At 40.1% G+C, this 23,780-nt stretch overlaps 1 protein-coding gene across 19 annotated transcripts in view; it reads right to left on the bottom strand.

The window, feature by feature from the left end:
* Positions 1–23,780, bottom strand: part of ENOX2 (ecto-NOX disulfide-thiol exchanger 2) — a 289,817-nt gene that overhangs the window by 157,652 nt on the left and 108,385 nt on the right. For 12 of the 19 annotated variants that reach the window (XM_086389288.1, XM_086389286.1, XM_086389292.1 and 9 more), the window contains one exon: positions 17,972–18,115. The exons of the other annotated variants lie outside the window; for them this stretch is intronic. Coding sequence is in view for 3 of the 12 variants with exons in the window: in XM_086389281.1 (XP_086245407.1) it covers positions 17,972–18,115 (144 nt within the window). In the remaining 9 variants the exon portion in view is untranslated. The remainder of the gene's footprint in view (positions 1–17,971; positions 18,116–23,780) is intronic. 19 annotated transcript variants of the gene reach the window in all.

Below are 23,780 nucleotides of genomic sequence, written 5' to 3'. Positions count from 1 at the left end.
CTAGGAGTTTAAAATTTTGTTTTTGAAATTTATACTCAATTAATCCTGTAAATGGTATAAGATTTATTTTCATCTTTTTCCATATGAATAACTATTTTCCAGCTTCATTTATTAAACAGTCTCTACATTTCCCACTGAATTGTCATGCTTCTTCTTTTATATATCAGAACTCCATACATACATGGGCTTATTTCTGAGCTCTCTATTTGTAAAAATTTTAGATTCCTTATTCCATGCAGCCACCACAATAAGCAATTTAATATCAATGATTTCATGTAATCCACAAAGTCATCCTATGAGGTAGGTAATGTTTTCTCTGTTTTACAGATTAAGGGAACTATGGCTTAGAGAACTTAGTTACTTGTTCAAAATCATAGACTAGTTTATGGCAGCTCTAAGCCCAAGAATCCAGAGCCCAGGGTTTTAAGCAGTAATCGATACTGGCTCTTGCCCTCCAATCTCATAAGGATGTTATCAAAGTCGGTAAATATCACAGACAGTGAATTATATATTTAGCTCTGTACTAGCTACTTAGTGGTTTGAGGTAGGGTTTGGGGTAGTGTTGTAAAGGAAAGGCTAGATCTAGATGATCTATATAATGATCTCTTTCACCTCTCCCATTCATTCTTCCCAGTACCTCACTGCGTGCTCTGATTCTTTTCTTATTCCCAACTAAGCTTTCAGTATAACAGTGGATACCCCCTGCAGAAGTTGTTTGGCCCTTCTGCAGATGCCCAGGGTCACATATTCTCGTCTTGGAAGAAAACTTACCCAGAGTGGTCAAAGAAATTTGAAAGACTTGAGCACCTGTTCCATAGGAAAGGAGATAGAATTACTGGGCTGCTGCTAACTTGCAAAAATAACTCCTGAGCTCTCCTGGAAGCAAAGGCACCCTGATCCTTTCAAAGAACAGTTGTGAGAAATGGTGTGAGTATGAAGGTTGTGGGTAGGGCAGGGTGCAGAGAGATGAAATTCAAAATCACAGAGCTGTCCTCAAAGTTCTGATGCTTTAGAACTTCCCCACTGGGTTGAAAGTTCAAGGTTTAGATGGAGGGAAGAGGATAGGTTAGAGAAGGCAAAAAAGGATCAGTCTGACATCCATAGTCAGTTTTTAAGCAACCTATGGTCTTAAGAAACTTTTAAATTGCACACACAAATGAAAATGTACCCTCAGCATGAAGCTCCATGCAGTCTAATTATCAGAGCAAATGTTTACTGAATTAATTTTAAAAGTACAATACCAAACACTATTTCATAATCGAGGGGAAGCATTTTCTTCTCAAGCCATGTTCAGTGTACAACGGGAAGCCAATTATCACCCCTGAACACTTACCAGTGAAAAATGTGTCATTCCTTAAGACATTTAGGGCTTAAGAAGGCTTGAGGCCCCCATCTCATTGTTTTCGCTTATTGCTACCATCTAAATACCTATCAATCTAAACCAAGATTATTTTTACCATTTCATAGCCTAAAGGTGTCAATGACACTTGGAAAAAGCAAATTTTTGGCAAGAGAGAAGGCCTATCTTTTGCTTACTTGAATGCTCATACCAGCTTTCTCTGAAAAGAGAGTATAATAATGGGGCTTCTGAGAGGAAAACACAGGAAACAGGCACTGTTACTGAGTAAATGAGGGTGAATTCAATTTTATCGCTTTTAAGCAAGCTCAGTAACTCTAACTAAAAACTAACCAACATGGTCCCTTTAGAATTCCTAGAGATGTGTTTTTCATCAATGCAAGAGAATACATTCTATTTACCAGACTGTAGGCACCTTGTGGGTGAGAGCCTTATTCACCTTTCATCTTATTCATCTTTCTGTTTCTGTTGGAAATCAGCATTTTCATCTACCCTTCCATCCAATATCACCTGACACACAGTAGGCATCCATTAAATATTTGCTGAATAAATATACTAGCATATTATTTGCTTGTAATTGTTTATTGCTGAGAATGTGTTTAAACTGGCTATATAAATAGGCTAAATTCTATCCCAACATTTCAAAAACTTTGATTATCAAAACTTTCTATTTCTTAGATACAACAAATTTTTATAGACCTAACGAATATGGACAGGAGTTTAAGAGATCTTTTCATGCGCCAGAAGAAGTTCCATTTCCCTTTATAGACACCAGACAGAATTTTTCCAGACCTCCTGCTGTGTAACCAAACACTTTTAAGTAGCAACCAAACATTCCAAAGTGCCTAAGCTGTCTGAGTGCCATAGCAGAAGACAGCTGGGACATGAGGCTGAGAATGACCAGTGTTTACACCATATTCACATTCCCTTTAGTGCATACCAGATTCCACAGCTTAAAGACAGGTGTGTCCTGCTACCCTATTTTTTCCCTCAAAGAGCACCTGGATCTTGTCTGGAAAACAGATCAAGAACTTCATTGCCAACAACTATAGGTGGGATGACTGATTTTTCTGCCTCTGTAATTGAGAAAGCATGATTTGAAATATGCTCTTATAGTTTTGAGGACAATGGGATTAAAACATGTAACAGTGGGGCTGCTCTAAAAAATCCAAAGTGTGTGGTTTTTCCATACTTGCAGGAATGACAAGAGAATCCACAAGAGGGATATAACTAAAAAATAGATTTGATGTGAATGAACACAGCATAAACAGTGTTAAAATAGATGGGGAAACATCCAGAACATATTTAACAGAAAAAGATGAATTTCCATGACATAAAAAGAACCTTACATGTCCAAAAAGATAAATAACCATAGAAAAATGAGCAGAGGATATCACAAGTGATATACACAAGAAACATAAAGGATTAGAAAACATTGAAAAAAGAATCTCAAACCCACTATTTGTTAGAGAAATGCAAGTTAAAGCAATAAAGAGCTACAATTCATTGCTTGTCTAATGGGCAAAAAGTCAAATGTTTAAAGATACTGTGTGGCAGCAAGAAGACAAAGAATGACCCTCTCAACACTGGATGCAGCACTGATGTGTTGACTTGGTGAGGCCTTTATAGAAGCTATTAAAATGTACAAAGCCCATAACACTTCAATTCTGCAATCCAGTTTCTTAGACTCTAGAGTAACACTTGCTCATATGTAGAAACTCGGAGAAGGCAATGGCACCCCACTCCAGTACTCTTGCCTGGAAAATCCCATGGACGGAGGGGCCTGGTGGGCTGCAGTCCATGGGGTCGCTAAGAGTCAGACACGACTGAGCGACTTCACTTTCATGCATTGGAGAAGGAAATGGCAACCCACTCCAGTGTTCTTGCCTGGAGAATCCCAGGGATGGGGGAGCCTAGTGGGCTTCTGTCTATGGGGTCACACAAAGTCGGACACGACTGAAGCGACTTAGCAGCAGCACCAGCATATGTAGAAACTAGCATGCTCATGGATGTCTTTGCAGCCTTTCTGTGGCAGCCAAAAGATAGGAATAATCTAAATATCTATGAACAAGAGGATCCCAGTAGTAAATTTCCCAATTTCTAACACAGCCTACCAGGCGGTTATTATAAAGAGAGAGCACAAGTCAGGGCAGAAACCATCCTTGGTGGGGAAGTAAGTGATTTCGAAAGGGCACCAGGGCCTTCTAGGGTGTCAGAAATGGTCTGTGCTTTGTCTTAGGTGCTGGTTACATAGGTGTGCTTTTGTGGAAGTTCATTGGTATACACGAATGATTTTGTATTTTTATGCTTGTCAATAAAATGTTTTTTAAAAAATTAACAAACTAAAAAACAGATTTGACAGACCCTGTGCTTTAGTGGGAAGAATACTATACTAGGAAGAAGGAGTTCTGAGCTCCAGTTCCTTTCTGCCCAAACTAATTTAGGACTTTGGGCAAGTCACTTAGGCTAAATGGCAGAGCTTCCCAGGTGGCACAGTGGTAAAGAATTCACCTGCCAATGCAGGAGACCTGGATTCAATCCCTGAGTTGGGAAGATCCCTTGGAGAAGGGAATGGCAACCAAGTCCAGTATTCTTGCCTTTGGAATCCCAAGGACAGAGGAGCCTAGTGAGCTATAGGCCATAGGGTTGCAAAGAGTCAGACAAAGCTGAACACACACACAAGCATCTGTCAAGGTGGGGTTAATTATATTTTGCAGAAAGATAAAGAACTGGGCCCAATGATTTTCATCTCTTTTTCATTTCTAGGTTTTATGGCTTTTTGAGCCATAACAGTTCAGGATGATTTACCTCCATTAAGTTTCTTTTATCTATCCCCTCTTTATTCCTACTCCCATAACACGGATTCAGGCCCATAGTTCACTTCCCTGGGATGATTCAAAAGTCTTCAAACTTGCCTTTCTGGTTCTGCCCCCTTTAAAATCTATAATAAAAACACTTTGGTCAGAGTATCTTTTGAAAGAACAGCTCAAATCACGTCACTGCCTTCTTCAGAAACCTTAGCAACCAGTGGGGCATGGTGCAAAGTGCACAGGACTCATCGGAAAATCTGGGTTTGAATAGCTTGCTGGCTGTCTCATCTTGGGCAAGCCACTGAGCCTCTGAATCTCCATTACCTCATCTGTAAATGAGACTAGTTCTGGGACCTGCTTCTATTACTATATGTTCCATGCACAAAGAACAGGCTTTTACTGAAGTGTCGAGTCCCAAGTCACGCTTAACATTGTCTGCTAGGGGCCCAGAGTAAAGGCAGAGAATCAAGTTTCTTAGCTACCTTTAGAAAACATGTCTTAGCAGTCAGAGCTTCAACACAGAACTCTACAAATGACTGGCTGTTTGACAGGAGAACAAAAAATATAAAGCACCTCCCTCCCTGTAGGCTATGCCACAGAGTGGCACCACGAAAGCAAAGGACAACAGTCTTAATTGTTGGAAAGCCCAGCCTGGAAGATCTATAGACCTCTCTGTACACACCTAACGTTGGTTTAAAAACTGTTTAACAGAGACCTGGCACAAAATCAAAAGAAGCTAAAATCTTGTGGTTACCCTGCTGAGATAATTTAGGATGCATTAGTCAATGTTTCTCAGGCTGTTCATCCTAGATCAGGGTAATTATGGAGAGGAATAAAAAAAAAAGGCCAGATTAGAAAACAGCTTGCCAGCAGAACCACTATATTTGTATGGAATGATATTTAAATCAGCATCTGACAACAGTACGTAGTTATGACTCGTTGCCTGCTCAGACTTCATGCCAAGTTCTGAAGCAAATTCAGCACTTGGCATTCATTTCAGAGGGAAAGCCTTGTTCCTTGTTACACAAGCCTCTTAAAATCTCTATCTTGACAGATACAAAGGCTACTCATGCTGGGGATGCCCCTCACATTAGATGATTTGCATGATCTCCAGAAACTCATTTTGGGGAAAGAAGACACATTCTTAATTTGATCTCTCTTCTTCCCAGGGAACTCAACCAAGCATCTTCCAAAATTTTGCCTCCATCCCTCCAAAGCTTCCTTGATTGGCCAGAGGAATGAAGTTAACCTTCATTAACCTTACCCTGCTCTGAAATAAAATTCCATGAAAATGCCTTTACTCTTCATCCAATTATGCACTTGTAGTCAATTTCTTCCTGGCTTAGTGCCCAACATATAATAGCCACTTAGTAAATGTTTGCTCTTATTTACCGAGTATTCACTATAAGCAGTCACTCTTTGATAGCACTCAGCATAATTACAAGTAATTATTTGTGTAATTATTTGCTTAATGAGTGTCTTCCTTACTAGATGGTGAACATCACAAGGCCAGGGTTGGAATTTGTCTTATTTACAGCTGTACTTTTAATACCTACCATGATGGTTCACACTTAAGACTCAATAAATATTCATTGAACAAAAGAACACCATGTACTAAGCACTGTTTCATCACCTTGTCATTTAATCCCCAAACAACCTGTGCACTTGGTATTAAGACTTCTATTTTATAGGTGAAGAAACTGAGGCCCAAAGAGCTTCAATAATTTGCCTAATGTCAGAGCCAGGATTCTGAGCATGTACTCTTAACCACGATTATATCCTGCCTCCCTCTTTTTATGTACTGTTGTACATATGCAGATGACACCACCCTTATGGCAGAAAGTGAAGAAGAACTAAAGAGCCTCTTGATGAAAGTGAAAGAGGAGAGTGAAAAAGTTGGCTTAAGCTCAACGTTCAGAAAACTAAGATCATGGCATCCAGTCCCATCACTTCATGGCAAATAGATGGGGAAACAGTGGAAACAGTGGCTGACTTTTATTTTTCTGGGCTCCAAAATCACTGCAGATGATGACTGCAGCCATGAAATTAAAAGACGCTTACTCCTTGGAAGGAAAGTTATGACCAACCTAGACAGCATATTACAAAGCAGAGACATTACTTTGTCAACAAAGGCCCATCTAGTCAAGGCTATGGTTTTTCCAGTGGTCATGTATGGATGTGAGAGTTGGACTATAAAGAAAGCTGAGAGCCAAAGAATTGATGCTTTTGAACTATGGTGTTGGAGAAGACTCTTGAGGGTCCCTTGGACTGCAAGGAGATCCAACCAGTCCATCCTAAAGGAGATCAGTCCTGGGTCTTCATTGGAAGGACTGATGTTGAAGCTGAAACTCCAATACTTTGGCCACCTGATGCAAAAAGCTGACTCATTGGAAAACACCCTGATGCTGGGAAAGATTGAGGGCAGGAGGAGAAGGGGATGACAGAGGATAAGATGGTTGGATGGCATCACCGACTCAATGGACATGGGTTTGGGTAGACTCCGGGAGTTGGTGATGGACAGGGAGGCCTGGCATGCTGCGGTTCATGGGGTCGCAAACAGTCGGACGCAACTGAGTGACTGAACTGAACTACTATATACTAACTGTAGCCTGAAAAAGTTTCATAAGTTTTCTAAGCCTCAGTTTTCTTATCTATAAACAAAGGAGAAAATGGTATCTATTTTACAGATTTGTTATGAAGTTTGCTTGAATTTATATATGTAAAACACTTGGTTATAGAGGTTGACATACAATCAATATTTCATAAAACCTGCTGCTCCTGTATTGTTATTGAATCAAATATGCAGAAGAAAGGGACTGGAGCTAGGGAATGCCACTTGCTGAAACCTCTCTCCCCTGAAAAATAGCACATTCCATTTGAGCAGTTGGACATCTAATGGTTTTCTGTGTCACTCTTCTCAACCCTCACTTACCACATCCCATAAAACAGCTTACACATGAAAGCTGCTTTTGCTTAAAATTCAAATGTAGGAGAAGCAAAATATTTTAAAGTTAATTCTATTACACAAGCAATTGCTCAATGGAAATACCACAGCCTGCATGGTTTAAACTAAATAGCTCCTATTATCAAGGAAATTGAGATAGGAAAACAAAATCAAGACTGTCTCCCAATCCTTTTGAGGAAATTTCATCATCATGGACTTTTATTTCAATAGGTAGTAAAATGGATATCAGGAAATGGAGCAGAGAAAAAGAAAACTACAAATTAGGTGGTTACTTCTTTCTGTGTTGAAATACCTAGAATGGTCAACATATACACAATTACTTTGTCACCTTCTGGTATACTGCTTCACCGTTACTTCAGTTCTTGACATAAGATGTTAGACATTCTTTATCATAAAATATAGTATCCATGGTTTTGCTCTCTGCGGTTTCAGTTACCCAGGGTCAAATTTGGTCCAAAAATATTCAATGGAACATTCTAGAAATAAACAATCCATAAGTTTTAAGTGGCATGCTGTTCTGAGTAGCATGATCAAACCCCCCACTGTCCTGCCACACGAATCATCCTTTTGTCCAATGTATCCCTCTTGTAAGTCACTTAGTAGCCACCTAGGTTATTGAGTCAACTGCTGTGGTATCAGTAGTATTTGTGTTCAGGTAACCCTTACTTTCGGAGAAGACAATGGCACCCCACTCCAGTACTCTTGCCTGGAAAATTCCATGGATGGAGGAGCCTGGAAGGCTGCAGTCCATGGGGTCGCTGAGGGTCGGACACGACTAAGCGACTTCACTTTGACTTTTCACTTTCATGCATTGGAGAAGGAAATGGCAACCCACTCCAGTGTTCTTGCCTGGAGAATCCCAGGGACAGGGGAGCCTGGTGGGCTGCCGTCTGTGGGGTCGCACAGAGTCGGACACGACTGAAGAGACTTAGCGGCAGCAGCAACCCCTACTTTACTTAATAGTGGCTGCAAAGTACAAGAGTAGTTATCCTGGCAATTTGGATATTCTCCTACTGTGCCTAATTTATAAATTAAACTTTATCATAGGATGCATGTATAGGGAAAAAATACAGTATATGTAGGGATCGCTACTATCCCCAGTTTCAGGCATCCACTGGGGGATCTTGGAACATATCTCCATGGAAAAGTAAGGACTGCTGCACTACAAATGGCCAGCATTCTGAACCATAGTGGCCTAAGTACATCTAGTTGCTCAGATGCAGTATGGGTAGCTGAACGGGTCCTTAAGCCTGGCTGCATAATGAAATCATTTGCAATGCCTTTAAAAAACATTGATGCCTGGCTCTTCCTCAATTTCCATTCTGACTCAATTGATTTTTGACAATAACTTTAGAGCTATCCTGTCTGGGTTTGGGCCATATCTCCTCTACTTCTTTACTATTTGCACAAATTACTTAACTTCTCTGTATTTGTTTCTTTGTCAGTAAAATGGGGATAATCATAGAGTTGCCATGAAAGTAAAATTATTTAACACATTTGAAACACTTAGAACAGCGTCTGGCACACTGGTAGTAGTAGTAATAAAGTATTTAAGTATTACACTCTGGTGTCATGGAAGGGAAAGGAAGGCATGTAGAATCTGCAATCACATGTGAAATGACAATGCTAAAATGGCAGCAAAGGTGTCTGTGTTTGAAAGTCATGAAAACGAAATCTCCTCCCTGTAAGGTACTACTCTGAGGCGAAATCAGATGATAGAAAGTTGAATTCCATCTGGAATTTGTCTTGACTTTATACATGGAGAAGTAAAAATCTAAATATAACACATGGTGCTAGAACAACCATGTTTTTTGTACCTTGAAATGGTCTGTCATTGCTAGTTTCCCTTTGTTAAAAAGAATTCTGAAAATAGAAAAATCCAAAGTCATATTTATCTGCAAATAAACAGCAATGTTGGGATGGTGGAGGTTCTCATCACACTTGGCATCATTCCATGCGGAGGAGAGAACATCCATTCTACTTGTGAGAGAGGACAGACAGTACTATAGAAACTTCTCTGGGTTTTCTCTCCACCCTTGCTTGCTCTTTGGCACAGGAGGAACATCCACTTATCTGATTAGTAAGATTAGAATAAAAATAAGTGCTCATTTCTGGTTTAACCTCTTCATTCTGGCTCTTGGGTCAAAATGTCCTCAAGTTGAACATGACCCTTTCTCTCTTCTAAAGTGAGCAGCACTTATTTAGGGCACAGGCACTGTTTTCCAGTTGGCAGGCCCAGAGGCCCATCTTGCTCTTAATTTCTAGCTTCCACTGAATTGTGACCTAGGGCATCACGCTCAGTGACAATGATAAGGTAAATGGCCTGTTCTGCTGACTCAATCTTCCCTATCGGTGAGTATCAATGTAGAGATTTGGAGCAGGAGATGGCAGGAAGCTTCATTAGACCTTAGGCCAAGTCATGTTCTTATAGTTTTACTTATAATAAAGTTGATACTGTATTTTGTTCCTCAAGTGGCTTTTTGTATTTGCTCTCAGTTTGACTCAGAATTGAAAGGAGAAGAGCACTCACACTCGCAGACTCGACAAGCAGCAGTAGTAGTAACTATACAAGTAGTATCTGATAGTTTTCAAAACACTTTTCCCATTTAGCAGAAGTAGCAACTGGAAAAGGCTTCTGTGATTTGCCCTGGGTCCAGAGAGTTGCAAGTGGCAAATCGAGTACCAAACTCACAGTCTGCAGTATTCTTCATATAACATGTCTGCTGCTGCTGCTGCTGCTAAGTCGCTTCAGTCGTGTCCGACTCTGTGCGACCCCATAGACGGCAGCCTACCAGGCTCCCCTGTCCTTGGGATTCTCCAGGCAAGAACACTGGAGTGGGTTGCCATTTCCTTCTCCAATCCATGAAAGTGAAAAGTGAAAGTGAAGTCGCTCAGTCGTGTCCAACTCTAGCAACCCCATGGACTGCAGCCCACCAGGCTCCTCCGTCCATGGGATTTTCCAGGCAAAAGTACTGGAGTGGGGTGCCATTGCCTTCTCCTATAACATGTCTAAGTATGCTTATTTCTCTCTGAGGCCAGTGAGGCCACAGAGGCCCAAATAAACCTCAAAGTCAAGAACAACACTTGCTTTGATGACTTTACTAAGCTAACAGGAGAGAAACAACCTTTCCAAATCCAAGAATCCTTTTACTGTGAAATTGGATTTTACTGACCTAAAACCGATTTTTATCAGACAAGTCTCTACTGTCAAAATCGAGAAATTGAAAGAGATCCTCTAGACAAAATTATGCGACAAACCTTAAATAACAGACAAAACACCATTATGAAATTTTTTTCCTATTTGGATGTAGTGGCTGTAGGGTAGGCTGGGATGGGGGAAACAAACTGTTCCCTGCCAAGTAAGCAGGTATCACAAAGAGCTGCTTCTGTGATTTGCTGAGCTGCTGGACTTGTAGCTCTACAAAAGCAATTTCCTCATAGGTGTTTCCCAGATTCAAACTATTTTTCTAGTTTGAGATCAAAGGGCCCTTCCCTGTGTGGCAGACAGAACAGATATGGGACCTATATACCACTGCGTTAGCTTGCTACAAATCATGCAATATTGATACTACTAGCATGGAGGAAGGCAGCTCCTCTAGGTCACAGATAAACTTGCTTCAATACAAATGAATCAATCACATGCCATAGTCCTAGCCAACTTGAAATGATTATAAAGGTCTGGTAATAAGCAGTTCTGGTTCTGCTACTATTCATAATTAATCACATGACTTTAGAAAAGTCCCTTCTCTGGCTGGCTTTCAGTTTCTTCATTTGTGAAAATGATGGAGTTAGACAAGATTGCCTTCAACTCTGAAATACTATGACTCAACACCTATATCATTAGCGTCTATATTACCAACACATGAGGCTGACTCATACTTCAGGTCTGTGAGAGAACTTAGGAGGTACAAAGAAGTCACAAAATCATTCCAAAGCTATTCAGATGGTTGGAGCAAGTTAAGAGAGGTGTGTTTGCATTTTTCTATCTTGCGTCTTCTGTGCCATGCTCAATCTCCCCTCCTCCTGACAGTCCTTGAAGATGAAAAATTTCAGACTGAGTTTCTATCAGAACTGAGAAAGAAGACAGCTTACTTTTTGATCCTCTAGTTATCAAGATAGGGCTTTATTTTTTGAAACTGTAACCAGATAAAAACATCCAAAGGACTAAAGAGATTGAGTAGGGCTATTAGTCTACTCTTTTTCTTATTTTAATTCCATCTCAAGGAACAATAAGCTCTTCTTGCCTTTGGCAATATGATAATTCAGCTGACATGCTAGAAATACCACACACCAAGATATAAAATGGTGGCATTTTCTCTCTTTAAAAACAATCAATGCTTTCACTTGTGGACTTCAAAGTACATATGAAATAAAAGTCTTAGCCTTGTGAGGCTGAGGTAAATCAAAGGGCTGAAAGTGTCATTAAAAAGTTCCCTGGTTCATTGCCCCTCTTCTAGGTAAGAAAGGAACAAAAGTACTCTCAGGCAGATGAGTGTTGATCCCATTTTTATATTTCTTTTCCAAGCAGGCTTAAACAACTTCCTCTGATAACTCATTCCAACATAGTTCTTCTTTATGTCTGACTGAACCTCTCCTCCTTGTTAATTTAGTCTTGGCAGTGCTGGAACTGCTCACTGTCTTTTATATTGTCAAGTCTCATTCTGACTTCTAGGAATTCTAAAGGAAACAGTGAAAACTGAGTTAGGAGTCTATGATCCAGTTTAGAAACTGTCTGGAGGTCCTTAGAATATCCTAACATTCCTGGTGATGCCACTCCATCTCAGTCAAAGTTATGTCTCCTCTCTGGTTATTGGCACCTCATCTGGAAAGTGAAATTAATATGAAAATATATTAAGAGAAAGAATCACAATATCGATGCAAATTATCATTGAACTCAAGGGTCTTCCTGGAAAACTTGTACTCTTAGGGTTCAATCATTATTGCAAATGGAAAATGGTTGAAGGCTCTTCTTTTCATACTGAGCTATTCATTATTCACATGAACTTTGGCAAAATTGCTTATTTTTGCCAGTATTAGGCATCACATAATTAAACGCAAACTTGTCTTTCAATACAGAACTATGAGGGAAGGCAATAGAGGCAGGACTATGTCCACATCTGGATGATCATTCTGGTATCATAATTATCCCCGAATTAGTTGCCCACTCTTTCAATGAGCTGGCATCTTATTAGAATGCCAGTGTATTGTGATGTTGGTGCTTAAAACAGTGCATTTTATTTTAGTCATCATCTGGTTGGCCTTGCTGACTCATAGATTCTTCCACTTCAGTGGAAGCATTTGCGAAAAGGGTTGGTATTTCTGCTTCTACAAATCCAGGTGGATCTCAAACCACGAGACAGCTGGTATCTCCTGGATAGGAACTTGGCACTACGATTTGACAAGGGTTTAAAATGTTTCTAACTCTTTGGCCATAGAGAACCATGTGAATAAGCGGACTCACCACAATCTTAGAAAATCTGTGCAGCTGCAGAATCACCAGGAAACATTTCCATGGGGAAAAGGTAAAATTTGAGAGCAAACACACTGAAGAGTTCTGAACTCACCTTAAGAGTGCAAAGCAGCCAGATCCACATAGAAAGAGTTTATGGCCAAATACATACTAATATATAATTCAGGTTATGGATCTACTTCACAGAGGAGTTGGGACAGGACACCCAATTCCAGCTGTCAGTTTCCCTTGGGCACACGTGAAATTTCATCCAGTTAAGAGGAAAAGATTCCATTAGGGTTGGTATCTGTTTCACAAGCACACAGATTCAATGTGTGGTTGCTCTAGGGATGTAATCTCATGAATGTCTGGAGTCTGACCTTTAGGGATGAGTGAGGCAGTTAGTTAATCAACATTAGATACTGAGTGCCTAGCTTGTGCACAGGTCTACCATGTGAGTGACAAGAGAATAACGGAATATTAAGGCAAAGGGAAAGTAATTCTTCTGCCAGATATGTGATCAGTCAACAAACATTTCTTTAACATCTATTGTATGCAAGACTGCTGCTGCTTCTGCTAAGTCGCGTCAGTCATGTCCGACTCTGTGCGACCCCATAGCCAGCAGCCCACCAGGCTCCCCCGTCCCTGGGATTCTCCAGGCAAGAACACTGGAGTGGGGTGCCATCGCCTTCTCCAATGCATGAAAGTGAAAAGGGAAAGTGAAGTCACTCAGTCGTGTCCAACTCTTGGCGACCCCATGGACTGCAGCCTACCAAGCTCCTCTGTCCATGAGATTCTCCAGGCAAGAACACTGGAGTGGGGTGCCATCGCCTTCTCCAATGCAAGACTGTATCTCTGCCAAAAAACATATGGCACAGGGGCCCTTCCAATCAGGGGCTGATGACTGAGTTGAAAAGTTAAGATACATTAGTGTGAACAGATAGCCAATAGTTCAAGGTGGTCTATAATCAGTGGCAAGTGATTCATGTGCATATAATGACCAAGGAGTTTCAGAGGTATGAGTGAATAATTCTAACTAGGATGCTCCAGAAGGCTTCCTGGAGAAGGTGTGACTTGTAATAGGTGCTGTCCCTTGGACACGCTTTTGACATGTGAAAGAAGACGACAAGCATGCCAGGCAAAGTAAATGGCGTGAGCAAGGTCCCAAAGTAGGCAGGCCCATTGCCTATTTGGAGAAAGGTAGCAGACAACCTTGGTGGAAATAGAAAACTTGTTGGGGGAGTAGCTGAAAAGAAGGGACAATGGGATCTCCACCTTTGAAGGGATCCTAGAGATATCAAAGCCAAGTGCTGCTCACCTTACTCTCAAACACAGCTTTCCCTAGTGTGCCACCAATGCTTACTATGCACTTTAATAACAGACCCAGACTCCTAATATCTACAGACACAGTACTTCTGGGAAAGTAGTTAGAGAAAAGCTTTGGAGTTGCAGGTCTAGTCAAACCACTTGCTAAATGCTCATTCTTAGGAAAGTTTATTCATCCTTTATTTCTTTACCTATAAATGTGTATAATAGTGCGTGCACACTTAGTTGCTCAGTCGTGTCTGACTCTTTGCAACCCCATGGACTGTAGCCCGCCAGGCTCCTCTGTTCATGGGATTCTCCAAGCAAGAATACTGGACTGGTATCTTCTCCACCCCGGGATCAAACCTGGGTCTCCTGCATTGCAGGTGGATTCTTTACCATCTGAGCCATGAGGGAAGCCCGTGGATAATAGTATACTCACTTAAAGCAGAGGCAGGAAGAAAAGGAGAAAGAATGCTTGAAAGAGTCGGAAAAGGAAGAGGAATCTGCAAAGTGTATTGCGAAGGAAAGCAGAAGTAGAAAGAATTCAAGCAAGGTGAAGTTTTAACAGCATGAAATGAAGCAAACAGGTCAAGGTGGCTGAGACCTGTCAAAGGGCCACTGACTGTGACAATCTGGAGGTTGCTGGGGACCTTTAAGAGATCAATTCTAGTATAAAAAGGGAGAGGCAGTTTGTAGAAAAGGGTGAGGTATGAGGGGTGGGAAAGGAAGAATAGAATGTACAGTGAGGAACCAGAGCTGCAGGCATGGAACTCTCCATCATGTGTTGTGATAGAGAGGGAGAGAGAGAGTTTTGATTCAAAGAGGTCACAGGGTTGAGCAATGTAATGGCTGCATGAGTATCTCAGCTTAGAACTGAAATGGCTGGTAGCCCCTGGCTTTCCTTCTTGCTAGGATGCAGGCAATGGTGATAAAAGAAGCAGGAAGTTCCTACTCACAAAATATATTCCCTCTTCCTTTTGTCTAGAACTGTGCGGGGAGCTGCCCATGAGAACGGGGTCCTTTATCTAAAGGACACAGCCCTGGGAGCTGCCTCAGTCCTTGAGGGTTTGCTTGCAAGCATAGCTCTCTGTCCCGCCACCCCAGAGATTAGGCGACTATTAACTGCAGACACCTGGAGTTCTGGACAAACTTCTCACTCACAAGGAAATGTTATCTGGTGTAAGAAATAATAACAGGGTGCCATTCCCATGCTCTCAAGATTTCTTGTGACTTTTCGTAAGATGTAGAGGTGAGCCAAGAAAAATGTTAACTGTCTTGTTTTTCTCTTGCTCTCCTGTATAAATATAAGATGCTGAATAAAGTCATGGTCAGACCGCTTCCCTTTGTGGAGACGTGTCTGATCCTCTCGACCCCATCTTAGCTGTAGTATTCTTTCTCAGCCGCGTCGTGCACATTCTCGGGACCTGATCGACTTTGCCGGCTGGCTCCGGCAGAACTGCATAGGAAGACAATACCCTTATAAAACAATCTGCTCATTTATAATACCATAAGATTGCCAGCTGAACAATTATGAGACTCCTTGTATAGTAAAATCTCATTAATTTGGACTACACTAATTTAGAATTTGTGGTAATTTAACCTGGGCTGGACTCACCACTGTACTATTATACTTACAAAGAAAGGGTTCACTAAGGAAATAGTGTGAAAAAGATTACAAGGGAGATAATAGAGCCTGCCAGGGGCCTAGTTCACCTATTTTTAAGAACATACTGTTTTTTAAGAGCTTACGCATATTCATTATTTGAATGCAAATTGATTCTGCTAATTATAGATTAACATAATCTACTGCTAAAATCCTATATCTGCAACAGTTACTTTGCTCTCACTGAGTATGCTCATTAGGAATAAAACTGCAATTCTTTAAAAGTCAGTTCACACAATTCAGATTAATACATGCCCCTTTTCTCCACCCTCATGAGCTAACCAATGTTCTGGAGGTATTATTCTAAACTAGTACATCACTCACCACGAACACAGTGGAAAAACTAGGTGATGAAAAAAGGCGTCAGAACAGCCAAAATAGATGTTTTAAAGTTGATGCCCTAAATCATGCATCTCTCTCCATAGCAGGTTCTCTCACAGCTGATTTAACTCTTACTTAACATATTCATTTAAAACACTGACCTGGAGATCTTGCTTGGTTTTTTTTTCTTTTTTTTTTTAAGTTTGTAACTGATTAAAAGGAGAAAAGGGGCTGTTACAGAAGGGACAGTTAGAGAAACTAGAGATGAGTGCAGGCTGCAGAAAGGAGACAGGACGTGGATAAAATGGGGCTGATGTGGTTGTAATAACTAAAAAGCCACTACAGTCTAGGACAGCTTAAAGTTAAAAGGTCTATATTCCTTAGTAAACCCAGAAAAGTATAATAGAGTATTGCAGCAGAGTTCAGTTCAGTCACTCAGTCGTGTCTGACTCTTTGCAACCCCATGGACTGTAGCACGCCAGGCTTCCCTGTGCATCACCAACTCCCAGAGCTTACTCAAACTCATATCCATCACAGTACAATGACTAATGACTGGAATTTTGCATTTAAATGGTCAAGCAAAGTTTAGATTATGTTGAATATATGACTTAAAAAGACAGATGTTACACATACACAATTTGTATTCACAATGTTTAACCTAAAAATGTGAAATGCATTGATGTTTAAAACAATGAAGTTTGTAATATTATCATATAATAACAAAATAGCAACATTTATGAAGGGATTTATTAAGGGAGGAAGTGTGTGCAGATATCAAGCTAAACAATTTACCTAATTTCATTTAACTTTATTAATAATCTTAAGAGGTTTTAGTGCCATTTTTACCATTACAGTTGAAGAAAGTGAAAGTCAGAGAGGTTAAGAAATCCACCTGCAGCCACAGACAGAGAGAGCTAGGATTACAACTCAAGCCATTTCCTTAGCTGTATACTACACCTTTCCAAAAAAAACGAAAAACAAAAAAAATCACACTTTTCTTGAGGGCTCTAGATAGCTAATGATTTACTGTATTTTTGTTTTCCAAACTTGTATTGAACAAATATCTTGATTTATAAGCAGAAAGACCTATGATCTAAGAGTCAGGCATGATGTTGTATGTTTGTAAACATGCTCCATTTTATAAGGCAGATGTCAAAGTAATAGTAAAAAACAGAATGAAACAAAACCCCAAACCCCATGCACATGTCTATTAGGCCTATATTAAAATCTCAGATCAGTCTCTATGGATTACAGATACTATTTTCAAATGACTAGCCAAGTAACAAAGAGATGAAATTTTAAAAATATTTTCTCTTACTTTAATATTTATATTAATATTTCAATATTTAATCACTTAATATTTGAAGTGATCAGTGAAGATCTGGTTCTCCCATTTTTCCCCCCACTTGTTTTGGAGAAATATAACATGCGACTAGGCCAACAGAGCATGAACAACGGGGGTAATTGCAGGGGAGGCTAAAAATTCAGTTAGCTGTTATACAGGATTTAGAACAATCTGTTCATCAGCTGTTCTAAGAGAGCTATGAGGGCATGGAACACATGCGGGCATGGTGTGTACTGGGGGAAACAGGGGTGGGGTGGGGAGATGCAAATATAGGCAGTTATCCATATGAGAAGTACAAGTGACGGTTCCTACTACTTGTACATACAAAGAAAGATGTCCAGTGACATCATTCATTCATGTAATTCTTTCTGCATAAATCGAATGTTTTTTATTCATCTCTTCTTGTCTTAAGCTTATGCATTCAAGGGCCAGCTACAGATGCCACGTGTGCTTTGAAGTGTTCCATGATGCCCAAAGCTGACTGAAACTCATCCCCTGTTTGTGCTCCCATAGGTTTGCTTCCCTTTTACACATTCACCACAGTGCTGACAATACTCTCTTTTATGATTAGAGTTATTTAAGTATGTGCTTTTTCCTCCCTCTATTCCACCATGAATTCTTTGAGGGCAGGGGCCTCTTTCTCATTTCTATAGCTCCTACAAATCCTAGACCAGTGCCCACCACATACAAGGCTCTGGGACAGTGTTGACTCAGTGGCACTGGCCTAAGAGCATGGATTATTGCCTAGCTTACCTGAAGGAGCATTTGTTCTCTTTCTTTTCTTGCTTGACTCCCCTCCATTCTCAATGAGGCCTTCTGTGACCAGAGGGCCACTGGCACTACCAAACTGCAGGGGCTCGTTGTTGTTGGCAGGGTCAAAGGGCAGCTGGTTCAACCCTAAAGAAGAAAAAGAAAGCCAAATCCAGACTCCATTAAGGACTGGGATGTCTCTAGGTTTTATTGTATGAGCCACTAGAGGAAAAGTGTCTATCTTAAAAGCTTGGCAGTAACAGGTGGATTCCTTAAAGCCAATTAGTTGCCCTCTGCCATTTTTACAGATCTTGTTGATAAGTACAGAATTAAAATACAGGGTTTTATAAGACTCTGTCTTTTGTAAGAGCTGCAGCTCTGTCATTTGTAAGATCCTTCCTGTTTCTTGGAAATTAACGTTTATGACCATAAATAACATTATGGCTATCACCTCCCTGAAAGAGATAGTGCTACCTGCTAAGTTGCTTCAGTCATGTCCAACTCTTTGTGACCCTATGGACTGTAGCCCCTCCAGGCTCCTCTATCCATGGGATTCTCCAGGCAAGAATACTGGAGTGGATTGCCATTTCCTTCTCAGGGGATCTTCCTGACCCAGGGATTGAACCTGCGTCTCTTACATCTCCTGCAGTAGGAGGCAGGTTCTTTACCACTAGCACCACCTGGGAAGCCTAAAGAGCTAGGACCCTCTTTAAATACAGCTATGGATGGACCTACTCTTTCTTTGAAAAGTTTGGTCACATATTTTTTAGATTATCTCTTGACATTTTTTCCCTTTCTTTCATTGCAAGGATTGTTGAATTGATGCAGATGTAACATTAGACTATGTGTGTGTGTGTGCTTAGTTACTCAGTTGTGTCTGACTCTATGCGACCCCCTGGATTGTAGCCCACCTATCCTGGTGTTAAAGTCACTGCCAACAATAATATAAGGATTTCCAAAAAGGAAAACTATAAGCAAACCAGAAAAGGAAACAAAGACATAAAACTTGCAAGGGAGTTATTTAGTAGTTGGAATGATGGGAAATTACAATCCAGGTTTGGGTAGTATTAATCCCATCCTCTTCAAATGATCTCAGAGCATGGTCACTTTACCAGTCGCTACCACACAATATAAAATGGCAAAAGGCATTTTTTATTCCCAAGTCTTATATGTTTCAGTCAGGGGTGAACAGAGATAGTTTCTTACTCCTCTGGCAGCAGCACCTGGAATTTAAAGTGTTTCAATTAAAGCTTCATGAAATGTGGAATCAAGAGCTTTGTTAAAAATCCAAAGTTAGGTGATTTTTCCTAAGTCTTTTATCTACTGGTCCTCTAATCCAATCAAAAGAGGAATCAAGTTGGCTTGCTATGGCTCACTCTTAACTCTCAATTTTTCTGTAGCCCATAGCTGTACAATTCTTAAGGAAATGTTGTAAAATGTCAATAAAAATTTGGAATCCAGTCAGTTAAAGGTCAACCAAATTTCAGTAAAATGAATGTTAAGGTGCTAACAAAATGGCTTCACATTCTTGTTTTTAATGAAAAGTATCTCTATGCTGTTTTCAGCCCATGGAACAAATACCATTTGTAGATTCCACTTGGAACACCTCCATTAAAATGTCTTCTGGGACTTGTCAAACATTTTCCTTTACATCATCTGAGTAACTAAGTGAAAAAATAAAAACTTGCTTCTGTGTCTTAACTCAACCATTCGCTGCATCCTACCTATGTCCTATTAAATCCCTACCATGACCAGAACTAAAGAAACAAAGACCAATTGCTATCTGGCTCAGACTGTAAAGAATCCAGCTACAATGCAGGAGACCCCGATTCAGTTCCTGGGTTGGGAAGATCACCAGGACAAGGAAGTGGCAACACACTCCAGTAGTGTTGCCTGGAGAATGCCATGGGCAGAGAAGCCTGGCGGGCTACAGTCTACGGGGTCACAAAGAGTCGGACACAACTGAGCACCTAACACTAACACTAGAAAACATTCAGATCATAACCAAGACTATTTTCAAAGAAGATTAGCTTTTATATAATTTACAAATGAATGTATTTCTTGCACTTGAATAGTCACAGAGTCCAATATGATTAGTGTACTATTCTAAGACTTTTCTTGTTATTTCTTTCTGCGATATCAGGCTGATCAAAACAAGTTCCATGGAAGATAGAATATTATAGTGGAAACAATATATGCTTTGAAGCCTGAGAGATTGGGGTTCAAATCCTGGCCCTATCATTTACTATCTTAGTCACTCAGTCATGTCCGACTCTCGGCAACCACATGGACTGTAGCCCATCAGGCTCATCTGTCCATGGGGATTCTCCAGAATACTGGACTGCATTGCCATGCTCTCCCCCAGGGGATCTTCCCAATTCAGGGATCGAACCCAGGTCTCCCGCATTGCAGGCGGATTCTTTACCGTCTGAGCCTCCAAGGAAGCCCATAAATACTGGAGTGGGTAGGATGTGCCTTCTCCAGGGGATCTTCCTGACCCAGGAATCCAACCGGGGTCTCCTACATTGCAGGCAGATTCTTTACCAGCTGAGCTACCAGGGAAGTCCTATTTGGGTAACTTCTGGCAATTTATGCAATTGTCCTTAGTCTTACCTTCATAAAGTGTAAAAGGGGAATGATAACACTTCACAGTGCTGTTGCAAAGATAAGCAAACATATATATATATATATTCTAAGTGAATTAAAACAAACTTTTCCCTGGCAAGTTTGAAGTTTGTAAGTAGCTCTTCTAAGGAGGATCTGTCTCTCTTTCTCTCCTATAGCCATATCTCTAGCATCTTGGTGCCTAGCATCATGCCTGGCACATAGTGAGTGTTGAATGAATGAATTCTCAATAGGGTGGGGTAGCTGACTCATTCTATGAACTCATGTAGTTAGAATAAAGAATTAATGACACAGTTTAAAAGTTCTGATGCTGATTATATCAATATTACTTAAAATAATTAAATTTCAAATGCATCTCCATCATTTGAATACTATACTACAGGATGGTAAAATCTTGATTGAAAGGAATGCATGGGATTAGGAGGTTCTCATTAATAATGGTTAATCAGAAGAATTTTTTCTTTTGCATTTGATAATTTCATAGAATAATATATTAGTCCATTTTTCTGCCTTATTAAGTAGATGACTGAGGATCTTACAGAGCTTCAGAGCTATGAGCTGTAAAAGGAGGCTAATAACACTAACTCGTGGGACTGTTAAAAATAAGATTACATGACATCATGTATGTGGAACATTCTGCATCACATCTGGCATATAGCAGATGCTCAATAAATATTAACTGCTAATTTCCATTTATAACATCTTGAATTTTTGACATAGAATGTGAGGAGATTGGTCTGAATTTGCCCTCCAAGGATATACCTTACTTTCATCATTGAGTCTTTTATTGCTGTTTGTACTGTTTTCTAAAAACTGAAGGAGTCCAAGAACAAAATCTGATGAATTAAATGTATTTAGTCGTAGACATTTGACTATAATCGTTCTTCTCTTTTATTTACTCCCAGATGATAACTTTAGAGACTTAAGTATTTAAGTCCCTAAAGACATGCAATGATGTCTGCAATACAGATGCAAATGATTTCTGGGCTTTGTGGAAAGCATTGAAGAATTTCCATGATTCTCCTCAAAGAAGATCAATGATCTCTTTGTGCCCAGCTGCTGTAATAGTCACTGCCACAATTTACTTTACAGAGCTTTCTACTATCAGGTCAAATTAAGACTAACCTGTACTAATATACAGATTTTTGTTTGGCACTGAATAAGACTGAGATTTCTACTACTTTCTGTGTATCCACCTCATAAATGATTCAAATATATGAAAATTCTGATAATGTAGCACACCATCTCAGCCTTGTTACTTATAGAAAAAGATCTCATATCAAGGAGAGACATCCCACCCAGAAGGCTCATCCATTGAATACAAATCCACATTTTACATTATCCAAAATCCAATACAGTCTCCAAAGATTGTAGTTCAAGAACAAGATCTATAGACATAGCAAATTCCTATGACACTAGCGCTTCTTAGCTACTTTTATTGTACTGTTTCATTCCTCCTTTAAGTGGCATTAAACCAACCTATAAATCAGTAAATCAATAGGTACTTTTAGGATCTTTTCTGTGTCATGTATATGTGATCTACTTTGAGTGTGTGTGTTAGTCACTCAGTTGTGTCCGACCCTTTGCAACCCCATGGACTGTAGCCTGCCAGGCTCCTCCATCCATGGGATTCTCTAGGCAAGAATACTGGAGTGGGTTGCCAGGCCCTCCTCCAGGGGATCTTCCCGACCCAGGAATCGAATCCGCATCTCTTATGTCTCCTGCATTGCAGGCAGGTTCTTTACCACTAGCGATACATTTCGTTCAATTGTTAACTTGCTTAATGCCCCTAAAATGAGCAGATGAGATGTCTAACTTCTTATGGACTCTACTGATAATCACTGAAAGAAAAACAAATGAGGGAGTCACCAACAATTAACAGAACAAAAAATGTTCTAAAGTCGTATAAATTTCTCATAGCATTTGACCTTTTATTCCTGAGGATAACATTAGTAAAACTTTGATCCTTGCTCATTCATTTCTCCTCCCATCTTATCTCCTCATCGCCTAACTCTACAAAATATACAGTTTGTCTAAAAGGAAGCATGGATTGATAAAGGAAAATAGATAATAAACACCAGTGTTATAGATTTCTGCTATTTCTGTATCTTAAGTTCACAATGAAACAAGTCCATGCGGTAATGTAACCTCATCTAAAACCAGGTTAACAGGTTTAGACAGTTGACCAGCTGTTACTTCATGTCATGTCAAAATATAGATTGTCTGACTTCATAACACATACGAGGCCACTTTAGAAAATACGCATATTGTGGAAGGGTGGGGAGGGGGTCCTAGTAGAACGACATTTATTATCCAATGGAACCAGGGGATGAAACATCTTGGAATGAAGTGTGGTTCCCAGTGAATTGTCCAGTCTGCAGGTCAAGGAGTTCACATGCAATGATGTCTGCAAAACAGATGCAAATGATTTCTGGGCTTTGTGGAAAGCACTGAAGAATTTCCATGATTCTCCTCAAAGAAGATCAATGATCTCTTTGTGCCCAGCTGCTGTAATAGTCACTGCCACAATTTACTTTACAGAGCTTTCTACTATCAGGTCAAATTAGGACTAACCTTCTTGAAGCAATCTAAGACTTTTAATGATTGCCCCAGGTTACAGCACCAAAATGTGACCCTGTGGGTCCCTGCCACTTCCCATTTGCAGCTGCAGCCCACAGACTTAAGGTGGTTCAACCTTAGCAAAAAGAAATACAATTCTACTCTGGACTAGTTCTCTTTAAAAGAAAATGGTCATGTCTTGAGAAATCTAGCAAATTCAATTCAAGGCGGCAATCTCCAGACAGACATCAATGTTGAAAAAACAGAATATCAGTTTTTGGCAAAAGGAGCATTATAGCTAATTTGTGCATAAAACAGATTTATGTAACCTGAGTCCTATTTTCCAATTGACTTCAGTTTAAAATCAGATATGGGACTCCATGGTAGAGGGGGAAAGAGGGTCTCCAAATTACTTTTTAATTTAAAATTCTTGAAGTAAGGGGGTAGAATAATAGCCAGACTTTGAGGTGCTGGCAGGTGCTTTTGTAGGATTTATCCATCCCTAGGAGCCCCTCCTCCTCCCTCAGTTGTGGCCTAAAAACTTCAGACTCCACATTTTTAACTCTTGCTACCCAGCAATTCCACCTGCTACTTCTGAGGGGATATTTACAATTTCTAAAAAGATTTG

Source organism: Bos grunniens, chromosome X (genome assembly GCF_055505025.1).
Source record: "Bos grunniens cultivar Pamir isolate PY7600 chromosome X, Bosgru_T2T1.0, whole genome shotgun sequence".
Taxonomy (NCBI): domain Eukaryota; kingdom Metazoa; phylum Chordata; class Mammalia; order Artiodactyla; family Bovidae; genus Bos; species Bos grunniens.
Note: the sequence above shows the minus strand (reverse complement) of the source record. Positions and strands in the feature narration are given on the sequence as shown.